General features: G+C 34.9%; 1 protein-coding gene across 1 annotated transcript; it reads left to right on the top strand.

Moving 5' to 3' along the window:
• On the top strand, positions 1 to 3,626 carry LOC132067150 (ADP-ribosylation factor 2). Its single transcript, XM_059460299.1, has 7 exons — positions 1 to 80; positions 667 to 837; positions 1,673 to 1,743; positions 1,954 to 2,073; positions 2,949 to 3,067; positions 3,171 to 3,252; positions 3,362 to 3,626. Exons 2-7 carry the CDS (start codon positions 690 to 692, stop codon positions 3,365 to 3,367), a joined length of 546 nt encoding a protein of 181 aa, XP_059316282.1. The 5' UTR covers positions 1 to 80; positions 667 to 689; the 3' UTR covers positions 3,368 to 3,626.
• The last annotated feature ends 8,694 nt before the right edge of the window (positions 3,627 to 12,320 follow it).

The following is a 12,320-nucleotide window of genomic DNA, read 5'->3' as shown; positions in this document are numbered from 1 at the left end:
TTGCATCAAATTTCCTTTACATAATATATTTCAGCGTTAATACTCTCATTTAGATCCCTCCTTTATAAGCTCTTTTTCAGGTAAATCTTCATATTTCATCAACCTAACATTACTGGTTGATTCTAGGCTAGGATGTGTTTGATTACTGTTAAATTCTAGGAAACTTTGCTACATTGACGGTGCGCGGTTGGTATCTGTGTGATTTGTGTTTTTCCATACTAGATTTATAGGTTTGTAGCTGCTTTTGTTTCATTTTTGCTGTGATCTGAAGATTGAGTCATTCTATTGTGTTTTGGTCTATTGAAAATCGTTTTGTATGGCTTTGAGAATGTTTCCGATTGATTTTATGCCAGAACGTGTTCAATGTCATGTTGAAATTCAATTTTTGCTATATTTGTTCTGATTTGAGGTTATCTATCTCAGATTTAGCTGTTAATTTGTATTCTTTTACCTGTGCGTCATTCTACTACTTCGATCTCTGGGAAAATTGTAATGTATAGTGGTTTGTATCATGAATTTTTCAAATGTGGATTTTGCTCGTCAATATGATCATTTTGCTTTGTCATTCAGATCCATATATAGAATGCAATTTGGTATGAATCAGCTTATGGATCTGAATTTTAAAGGCAACCATGGATGATTTAATTGTGTGATAATGTGGTGTAGGGATCATCAACAAGGAAGCGAAAATGGGGTTGACATTCACCAAGCTCTTCAGTCGGCTTTTCGCCAAGAAAGAAATGCGCATTCTAATGGTTGGTCTCGATGCAGCTGGTAAGACCACCATATTGTACAAGTTGAAGCTCGGAGAGATCGTCACTACTATTCCTACCATTGGTATGTAACATCACTGCATACACCAGCAACCATAATGATCTCTGCATTTAAAACTTTGGTTGTAAGGCTTGAACATTCCTTTTGCCTGTTCCCCATATGCACTTGTTAGGCATAGCATTAACTTTATTACTTTAAGTTGGTCTCTATTTGTGTATGTTATTAGGTATGTTGCATGATGTGTATCAATTAGTGCCAAACCTTATTATGAGGATCGACTTATGTTGTGCAGCCTTTGTTTTATTGGTAAACCACATCTACCCATACCCCCAATCCCGATCTCTTTGCGTCAATAGTGGCCTGTCCCCACTTTCTTGTGGTGACTTGAACCCCCCCAAACTGCAAGGCTGGCGGTGGAGGGAGCTTTCCACTTGAACTGTCCTGTCTTGTCACTTCTATGCACAACTTATCACTCAAAAGATTAACCTACTTGTTATTTTGATAAATAGAGAATATGAATGGTGGTAGGAAATATTATAAATCCTTCTTCCTGGTGTCATTTGCTGCAAATAATTGGCTGGTTATAACCTATCCCTCCCATTGTCTGCCTCTGTGCTTTGGTTCTTTATGGTAAGTAGCCTTAGCAAAGTGGTGCTCTTAAACTTCTCAATGTTTATCAGTGACAGTTTGTCATGCAGACTCATAATGCTCTGTATGATAAAATATATGATATTAAATTAGTAGCTAATGGTATCTGTTATATCACTGTATTTTCTTGGTGACTATTGAAAACATAACTTGTTCCAAGAGATACTTGTCAGCTTATAGAAAATGTGCACTCATGCAAATAATACCTTACTGCTTCAATATGCTATTGGTAATAATCGACAATTTTCAGGTTTCAATGTGGAGACTGTTGAGTACAAGAACATCAGCTTCACTGTTTGGGATGTCGGGGGTCAAGACAAGGTATACTCTCCTTTTTTTTTTTTTTTTTCTTTCTAAAGACTGTAAGTTCTGCATCTGTTTGGCCCTTGTATATACTTTTTGCTGAAACTAAGTCTTACCACTTCTTCCCTCGGTGACATCTTTTTTGTTGTTTCCTGGTAGCTTTATTCCTTCACACATAATGAAGCTTTTGAACAATTTCTAACTTCTTATGTTTTTCACTTTTGGCAGATCCGACCATTGTGGAGGCACTACTTCCAGAACACTCAGGGTCTCATTTTTGTGGTTGATAGCAATGATAGAGACCGTGTCGTAGAAGCAAGAGATGAATTGCATAGGATGTTGAATGAGGTAATGATCCTTGTCTACACTATGTGCAGGGTTATTATTTTTTCCAGAAAGTAAACATCTGGCATTATGACTTTTGAGCTGTATAGCTTGAATTTATGTGCTTATTTGAGTTCAAGTAAAGATGATTGATTGTATATGTACTTGGATCCTCTATGACAAAATTCTCCGTGAATATCATTTGTTGGCCAACAAATAACGGACTATTAATATAAATAACTGCCTAACATTAGCAGAGGAAAATTTATTGATTTTAATCTAAATTAAAAGAAGGTTAAACGCCAAGGTAGGGTTGCTCAAGTGATAGAGCCCCTCACTCCAACCATAACAACCAAGGTGAGAAAGTGGTAAACCACTATCGACTCCCCCACCCCCTGCACCCCCAAGGAGGGGGTGAAGCCCGTGAAGGTGGGGTAAAAAATGCTAAATAGTTATTGACAATATCAGATTGTGTCTAATCCAGTTCAATTCTCCAAGTTCAAATGAACCAAAGGAGCTGTTCTAGTGATTTGGCATTGTTATTGTTTGAACGATTCACTGCTCAATATTCCTCGAGCTGTTTGTCTTTTCTTCCATTATTACTTTTTAGGATTTTTTTGTTGGTGAAATGAATGATAATCCAGTCTTTTCTTTTTCCGTATAAGAACACAGACAAAATAGGCCAGGGGCAGTAGGGAAGGTAGCAATCTATGAGAAAACCACCTACTTTGCTACTTACAGCTCATACGTACCATTATTATCTATGTGATTTTGTGGCCTTAGCTACTTCTCATTATTTTTGGATGGCAATTGCAAGATAAACTTGGGGATCTCATTTTTTCAGTTAAAGTTCCTTGAGTGACCTGTGACTGTATTTTGTCATTTATTGTCTGTCGCAGGATGAACTTCGGGATGCTGTGCTTCTAGTTTTTGCTAACAAACAAGATCTTCCTAATGCGATGAATGCTGCTGAAATAACTGACAAGCTTGGACTGCACTCCCTCAGGCAGCGCCACTGGTAAGCATTTTGCCAGTGCTTGTGAATGCTTTGCTTACTTTTGAAGACCTCACTGCTTTACTTACTTTCGAGGACTTTCTAAATTGGGTCTTTGCTGTGTCAGGTACATCCAGAGCACTTGTGCAACTTCTGGAGAGGGGCTTTACGAGGGACTTGATTGGCTTTCTAACAATATTGCTAACAAGGTAGTTATATAATTTATCAAAACTGTTGGAATATGTGCTGCGTTAACTTTTGGGTGGGGTAAGGGGGTTCATAAGTTGTGTCTGATTGTTTTCTGACCTCTTTTTACAGGCCTAAAAGTGATGCAGATTTGTTATTGCGGGTTGATCCTGGAAGCAGGCGGGTTTTTATCTAGTTATTTTTTCTTCTCAAGTCAGTGTGGTTATGAATATCTTCTTGAAAGCATTTTGTGTCTTCATAGGACTTTTTTTTTTTTTGTAATGGTTGTGTAATACAATGGTCGAATATATGTAATTGCTGTTTGATTAGGTATATTGTCATAAATTTGTAAACAAAGACTAGCTTTCATAGTGCGTTGCATTTGTTAATGGTTAAAGCCTTGCAGTCCCCTTTTCTTTTTGTTTGAGTTCCTGTTTGCATTTTCTCTCCGTGTTTTGAGCGGAGTTTATGTGTGATCCTGATAGAAGATGGTGATTTGATTCTGCAATGTGAACTGAGAATTAGGAGAAACAGGTATAACATTACTACGTACGCCAAGTTGAAGGGCTTGGCTCTTCTTTGTAGGACCCAAGCAGAATGAGGATTTCGAATATAAAGTTCTGTGAGATGATCTAATCCTGGATGTGAAGGTTCCTCTAATCGAGAAGTTGGTTGCAGCAGGCCCCCTTTTCCTTTGCACCCTCTACAACCCTTCTTTTTCTTTTCACTTGTTAAAGATCACAGTAACTTTCGGGAGAGGAGAATTTATCTCTACTGGTTTGTCAAAACTAGGATTTGGGCTTTTTATTGGAGAAATCGACTTCAACGGCAACTTTTGGTGAGCTACAGTTCAGTTCCATTCCTAAAATAATCAAATTCACCGAATGTTGCCTGGTGGGGATTTGGATTTGTAATGAGATCATTACGGTCTAAGACCTCTCACGTGATCTACTTTACGAAATTCGGCACAACTCCTTATTACCTGTGTAGCCCATAATTCTTCAACCCTCGTTCTTCAACTGCGAGCGACTCTTTTTTGGCATTAGGGGATATAATTCCTTAAATATTGGTAGAGCTGCAGAGGCAAGGCTTTTGTTAAGCCAACCAAATTGGAGACTTCGTCAAATTCATTGTGAGAAATTTGTTGTTGGGTCTTAAATTAAACTCATAAGGGAACGTTACCTTGTCATCATTCCAGATGAATATTTTAAATCTGAGATTCGATATGATATGAAGGTGTAATTTCAAGAGATTCGAAACCCGACAATGATGATTTTACTCTTACCCACGAATCTCTTCTCAAACTAGCAACTCTATTAGATTTAGTTCAATAACAACTATAAATGGAGATATGATGGATGGTGGCGTACATATGGAGATATGGGGTGTTTGAGAGGAATTTTTGAGTCTTCCGAGGAATATATGGTTTAGACATGGTTATACGCTATTTAGACATTGTTGTACAAAGAATATACATTATTTATACATTACATAGTGTATAAGAATGTATATGTAATTTATAGTAATGTATAATAGTGTATACGGATTTATATGTAAATTTACAAAAGAACTTGAACAACTTATATATAGTTATACAGAACATATACACCGATTATACAGTGGGATACATCAGCTGCAAACTAGATGCATGGACCGTATATATGGTTAGTTCTCCATTTGTAATGGCCCATTTTAATTGGTTTTTTCTTGCTTGCTTTTAGTTCTCTAGTGCCAAAGTTTTGGACTTAACCCCATGCTACTGCTTATTGTGATTCTTTTTTTTTGCGGGGATTGTCCTTCAAACGCGATGGTCTTTAACTTTTGCCCTTCAAACGCGTGGTCTTTAATATTTACCCTTCCGCCTCTTTTAGTGAATTTTTTCGGATGAAATTACCCCTTACCCTCTTGAACCCTTACTATTACATATTTACGCTTTTTTTTCGATTATTACGCGCTTTTTCTTTGTGTCTCCTGTTTTCTCTTTGAGTTGTTTCTCTATAATTGTACGAATATTTAGGTACGAATTTATAGTTGTTATTATTGTTGTTGTTGTAGTCGATTTTGTTTATTGTAGGTATATTCTTCACCTTCGTTTTTTTTTTCCATAATTTTTTTGTATGTAATTGATCGTTCTAATTGTAAACTATGGTTTTAGTGTTTACTCAAAGTTTCTGTATGATTTTTTCATGGTTATGTCGTGTTTTCTTTGTTTTTTGTGGATTTTTTATATGTGCTTTTGGATTTCTTTGTGTTGAATGTTCTAAGTTTTGATTCAACCTCTACCTTGTGCAACTTCTGCCTGTGATTTCTTTGTGTTGAATGTTCTAAGTTTTGATTCAACTTCTGCCTTCAAGCAACTTCTGTCTGTGATTCAACTTTTGCCTTCAGGCCTAATATGTGCTTTTGGATTTCTTTGTGTTGAATGTTCTAATTTTGATTCAACCTCTGCCTTCAGGCAACTTCTGCCTGTGATTTAACTTTTGCCTTCAGGCCTAACTTGCTAAAAAGTTATGCATTAGAGAGAAGAGCTGTGACTCAACCTCTGCCTTCAGTCCTAAGTTGTTCAAACTCCTTAATTTATGTTTAATTTTTTGTTTTTGTAACTAAACTTATCCTTATTCCTGCATAACTTATGAATGAAGTTATTTTTGTACGTGTTTCTATTCCAGCATGTGTTGTGTGTTATGGTTTTGTGTATGTTTTTTTGTTTATGAAACTAAACTTTTGTCTATTCTCTTCCTTCTATGATGCAGGTGATTTTTTGGTTTGTGTAGCAGTCCAGTAACTCATTGTATTATGGTACATGTTAATTGTTCCTTTCTTTTTTAATAACTTGACTACATTGGGAATGTAAAGTTCTGCCTTAAAGCTTAAGTTGACTACCTTATTGGACTCTAAAGTGCTGCCTGAAGGCAGAACTTGACTTGTAAAGTTCTGCCTGATGGCCTAACTTGACTACCTTTTTGGACTCTAAAGTGCTGCCTGAAGGTAGAACTTGACTGACTTTTTGAATGTAAAGTTCTGCCACCTTTTGAATTTGTAAAGTTCTACCTGGCAGAACTTGACTAACTTTTGGATTTGTACGGCAGAACTTGACTAACATTTTGGACTCTAAAGTGCTGCCTGAAGGAAGAGCTTGACTAACTTTTCAATTGTAAAGTTCTGTCTGATTGCCTAACTTGACTACCTTTTTGGACTCTAAAATGCTGCCTAAAGGTAGAACTTGACTAACTTTTTGAATGTAAAGTTCCATCTGAAGGCAAAACTTGACTAACTTTTGGATTGTAAAGTTCTGCCAGATGGCCTAACTTGACTACTTTTTTAGACTCTAAAGTGTTGTCTGAAGGTAGAACTTGACTAGTTTTTGACTAACTTTTGGATTGTAAAGTTCTGTCTGATGGCCTAACTTGACTACCTTTTTGGACTCTAAAGTGCTGCCTGAAGGCAGAACTTGACTAACTTTTTGAATGTAAATCGACTTGGACTGTAAAGTTCTGCCTGATGGCCTAAGTTGACTAACTTTTGGACTCTAACTTGACTAACTTTTGGACTCTAATTTGACTTCTCTTCATATTAATTTATTTTTTATAGCAGACGATCGTTTGGTTAAGTTTGAACATTGATTTGTGGTGTGGTACGCAGGAGTGGTGATTTTAAATTTAAGGATTTGATTATGTCATTTTTGAGTGTCTCTAATTTGGAGTTGTTAAAAAGGGGTGTGTTTGGATCTTTTATGGAGTTGGCTGATCTACACTTGTGTGATATATGTTCCATTGCTTGGTTTTATCCCAAGTTGACTCTGGTACTGATAGTGTGTTAAAGTTTAAGATTTTTTATCGTGAATGTGTATTTGATCGCGATTGTTTCCATCTTATTACGGGTTTGGATAATTGTGGTGGTGGTTTTAGTGTTGTTTCTACCAAACCAAATAGATTGTTGAGGCGATATTTTCCAAATGTGGATAGAATAAAGTTGTCTGATCTCAAGAGGTTCTTACAGTTTTGTTCAATTAATCGGCCTACTGGTTTTTGGGCAAAACATAGTGATGTTGTTAGGCTTGCTGAGGTCAATATAGTGGAGAGGGTGTTGTTAGACGTGATGAGCAATGTTTCGTTAAAGATCATATAATGAAGATAATTAATGATGATGTTCTTCGGGTTTATTATCCTTGGGGTACTCTTGGTTTTGATCAGTTGGTACAGTCACTTTGTTGTTGTTTGAGGACTTTCAAGACCATGCCATTTAGTAGTCACGTGACTTATATGATTAACGGGGTTTTCTTATGCTTTACATGTGTAGGCAATTGAGCTTTTCCCTATTTTTCGAGGATTTTCAAAGTATAATGGTCTGAAGTTTCCTCGTATGTTGCGTTGGGGTCCGTCAAAGAAAGCTCCTTATAATGTTGTTACAGAGAATTTCTTCCATGCTGAAAACGTATGTGTTTTTTCAGTTGCTGTTTTCTTTTTATTTTGCATTTTTGTCTTTTTTTTTTTATTTTTTTTTGGGTATTGTGGTATAGAGATTTAATAGGTTTCATGTCAACTCTGTTGTTGCTATGGGACAAGAGAGGCACAATTATCCAGTTGCACTTCAATTTGCTTTTGATACAGGCTCTTGTTCTTCGAGTGTGGTTTTACCGCCACCACTGATTGATCACATACTTGATGTAAGTAGTAATTTGGTATTTTTTTTTTAATTTTTATTTTTACATTTATGGAATTGTTCAAAACTCCCTATTATATTTGCTTTAACCAGCAGAGATCGTTGTGTGTGTGTTTCAAATTATGCCTTCAGGCCTAACTTGTGATTCAACTTCTGCCTTCAGGCATAACTTGCTTAAAAGTTATTCCTTAGAGGAAGAATTGTGATTCAACTTCTGCCTTTAGGCCTAACTTTGTTCAAAAGTTATGCCTTAGAGGCAGAACTGTGATTCAACTTCTGCCTTCAGGCCTAACTTTATGCCTTGAGGTATATCACTCTGCTTGTCAAAGTCTGCCTTTAGACCAGATTATGTTATAAAAGTAAGCCTTAAGGCAGAGTTTTTGCTTACTTTGCAAGCAGGAGTTGACAAAAAAAATGCAAAACTCTACCTAATTTGCTTAACTTTTTTATGTCAACTGAAGTTACTACAATTTCAGGGCTAACTTGTTCAACACTCCTTTAGGTTATGTTTGGGTTCAGGCCTAATAATTCATGTTTTTTTTATTTGATTTATCTATATAGGGTTTTATGTCCAGTGTGAATAAGAAACTGGAAGATGAACGCTCTACTATTGTCAAGCAAGTCACAGTATGATTTAATTTTTATCATATCTTTGTTTGTATACATGTATTGTTCTTTTTTGATTATTTTTACTTACTTTCTTATTTTTTATTATTCTTACTTTTTTCATTATTCTTACTTTTTGTAGGATTGTTTGTACAGCCGTGTAGAAGAATTGGATAAAAGATTTGTTGACTTGATTAAAGCTGTTGCTAAATGTGTTGAAAAGACTACTTTAGACAGTAGAATTGACACTTTTGGAAACACGATTTGTTTCTCTGATCGACACTATAGAAAGTTTAGTTCGACTCTATCGTGAAAACAAATCATGTTTAGGTTGTGGGTCTACTAAAAGAGAATCTGATTTAGCTGATCCGGTAAATGAAGAGGGCAAGTTAGATCCACATTTGCAAAAACATTTGCAGCAATATTCGGTGAATATGCTTTGTAAAGCTACTTCTACGACAAATGATCCCCTGGATATTCTTTGTGATGCTGCTGTTTCTACATCAAGTCAATTGTCTGGTAAAACTCAAACACTTTCTGAGGTTGAAATGCAAATTGCGAAAGAAAAGGAAGAGCGCCAAAGATTTGAAGCACTTAAAGCATCAATTGTTGCTGAAATTAATGATGCTTATACACGCGAATATTATGTGTTTTCTTCAAATGAAGCATCGCAAAATTTAAATGAAGTAGCAACAGATGTTGGAGTTCTAGAAAACGTCAGAGATGCGAAGATGGAGACAAGGATAATGATGGTTTACCTTGTTGGATTTTGATTTCATCGGAAGATACTCGTATTGAGAAGGACTTGACTTCTGGGGACTGATATAGAAAAGTGAATTCATGTTTTTTTTTGTTTTTTTTTTATGTGTATATGTTATGAACAACACAATATTTTTGTATGCTGATTTGTGGTTTTTGATGAAGGCAAGTGTTATATTATTGTGTTTTTTATTTTTTTGCAATTATGTATACTGGTTTTTTTTTTTTGTAGTCAAACTCTGCCTGATCAGGTAGAGTTTACAGTCAAACTCTGCCTAATTAGGTAGCATTTACAATTTGCACTTAACTCTGTCAGATCAGGTAGAGTGTTTGCAGTTAAACTTTGCCTGATCTGGTAGAGTTTACAGTCAAACTCTACCTGAAGGTAGACTTTTGCAACTTGCAAATATTTTTTCAAATTCTAATCAACTCATACAATAATAAATGTGAGTGTTGCACACACGTCCTTGACGTTTAAAAATGTATACACATGTTCTTTTACCATTTATTTTGAAACTGTTAAAGCATATTATATTTAAATAAGAAATACATCCTTTTTTGGATTTAACATATACCTTTTCTTATTTTTGTGGTTTTAGAATGAATAAGCAATCTTTTTTTTTTTTTTTTTTTTTTTTTTTTTGGTGGGTAGAGGCATAGTTTAATTAAGTAGAGTTTTGCTTCTAACTCTTCCTAATCAGGCAGAGTTTGACTTGAAACTCTGCCTTGTGCCTCTTTAGGCAGAACTTTACTTTTACTCACATCCAAAGTTCTACCTGAAGGCCTAATTTTGTGCACGTGCCATTTTTTTAACTCCATGTGCACTTGGGTAATTTTTAACTTTTTTTATGACATATATAAATTGCCCGCCCTTTCTTTTTTCCTTCATTTTATAATTCTTTTTCTCAATTTTGGAAACTTTCCAACCAATTCGGTGTTTGTGATGGTTTCAAGTTCGATTCTCTCTTTCAAACTTGAATTCTCTTCTTTTGGAAGTTCCATTTGAAGTGTGAGTTCCCTTTAATAGTTATTTATTTTTTGTGATTAGTTTTTTTATTTAAACGTTTTGTATATGTATTTTAGTTTTTACAAGGGTTTTGTGTGCGGTTTTTCTTTTTCATTTTTCCCCAAATGCATGTGTTTTATTCTTATTTTTTGATGGGTATTTTTGGTGGGTTTTTATTTTCTGTATTTGCATGTCTGTTTGATATTTATTTTTATTTTTTTTCTAATTTCAGTGTTTGAAAATGAGTAGTGACAGTGACAATGTTGATGATCGATTTGTTGATTATTATATCCACCCAAATAGGTGGCCACATATTACTGCTGCGTGGCGAGGGGATGAAAGTTATCTTAAGACTGTTGAGAGTTTTTTATCAGTACGACAGTTGAACATGTTGGAAAAACTTCCTTTTGGGAATGTAATGAAGTTGAATAATCTGAAGTTGTTTGGAGTCCTATTGACAGGTGTTTTGTTGTCAGAAGTTCAGAGAACGGAGGATGACAAGTATTTTAATTTCAATGGGAAAGTTTCCAAATTCACAGAGAAAGAGTTTAAGAAAATCACTGGTCTGCGAATTGAACCTCCTCGTAGTTCTTTGCTGAAAAATATAGTACAACGAATGAAAGTTCTTTGTTGAGAAAGTATTTTCAAATTGAGGACAGTAAAAAGGGTTTGAAACTGACCGACTTAAGGGCTTTCGTGAAAAACTCTAGAAGTTTAATTAAACTCTAGAAAAACTCTAGGACGTGTATTATTAGGTGGTAGACACGATAAGATTGTGAAGTGGGAACATATTGTATATATAGAGAATATTGAGTTATTTCAGCGGTTTAATTAGGGGACGAGTGTTATAATGATCTTATCAATTCACTGAGAAGTGCTTTCAAAAAAAGGGAAGAAATAAAGACCCCGAATTATCATTTTGTTGGGTTTGTCCATGCTTTTATGGTTTGGATTTAGTCTAAGTGGACAGTGTATCGCGAAAAATATTGTGATGTTGTTGGCACAGTTCAAGAACCTACTATGCTATTATACATGCACAAAAAGGATAAAAAAGAGCGTGCTCCACAATTTAAAGGAGTAAAGGAGATGTTTGTCGATGAAAAGTACTCTGAAAATGTAATGGTTCTTTTAATTTTCTTTTATGTCAGATTTGGTTCTTATTTTATTGTTGTCTGGTATTCATTTAATAGAGTCATGAAAGAGTTATTGATGAAGGGTATAATAATGATGATGAAAATGACAATCAAAGCTTTTATCTAGAGCATCGTGTTGATGTACGTATTTTGTGTGTTGTTTTTTCGGTTATTTTCTTTTGAATCCCATTTTTGTGTAGAATCTGATACTATGCCTGTACAGTCATAACTTTTATTAACATTTGTGATTTTTCAAACTCTGCCTGAAGAGGCATAACTTTGTAAACTTGTGATTTTTGAAACTCTGCCTGCACATGCATAACTTGTTTTAACTTTTACTAATTTTTTTCTTGTCAATTGATTTTATGTTTTTCTGTGGTTCTTATTTTATTGTTGTCTGTTTTTTATTTGAATAGAGTGATGAAAGAGTTGTTGATGAAGGGAATGATAATGTTGATGAAAATGTCAGTCAAAGCTCTTCTCTACAGCATCGTGTTGAGGTATGTATTTTGTGTTTGTTTTTTGGCTATTTTTTATTATTTTCTTTTTAAACTCTGCCTGAAGAGGCATAACTTTTGTTAACTTGTGATATTTTGAAACTCTGCCTGTACAGGCATAACTTTTCTTAACTTCTACTGAGTTTTTGTTTGTCAATTGGTTTTTATGTTTTGATGTGGTTCTTATTTTATTGTTGTCTGATTTTCATTTAAATAGAGTCAAGAAAGAGTTATTGATGAAGGGCATAATGTTGATGAAAATGACAATCAAAGCTTTTCTCTAGAGCATCGTGTTGAGGTACGTATTTTGTGTGTTGTTTTTTTTTGGTTATTTTGGTTATTTTCTTTTGAATCCCACTTTTGTGTAGAATCTGAAACTATGCCTGTGTAGTTATAACTTTTATTAACCTTGTCATTTTTAAACTCTG

The sequence above is a fragment of the Lycium ferocissimum genome, chromosome 8 (assembly GCF_029784015.1).
Source record: "Lycium ferocissimum isolate CSIRO_LF1 chromosome 8, AGI_CSIRO_Lferr_CH_V1, whole genome shotgun sequence".
NCBI lineage: Eukaryota > Viridiplantae > Streptophyta > Magnoliopsida > Solanales > Solanaceae > Lycium > Lycium ferocissimum.
Note: the sequence above shows the minus strand (reverse complement) of the source record. Positions and strands in the feature narration are given on the sequence as shown.

Bases quoted from the DNA above. Each gene is read 5' to 3' on its own strand.
- LOC132067150 (XM_059460299.1), top strand. From the start codon at position 690: ATGGGGTTGACATTCACCAAGCTCTTCAGTCGGCTTTTCGCCAAGAAA. The intron at 2,074-2,948 runs GTAATGATCCTT...TGTCTGTCGCAG, and splicing joins TGCATAGGATGTTGAATGAG to GATGAACTTCGGGATGCTGT. The intron at 3,068-3,170 runs GTAAGCATTTTG...TTGCTGTGTCAG, and splicing joins TCCCTCAGGCAGCGCCACTG to GTACATCCAGAGCACTTGTG.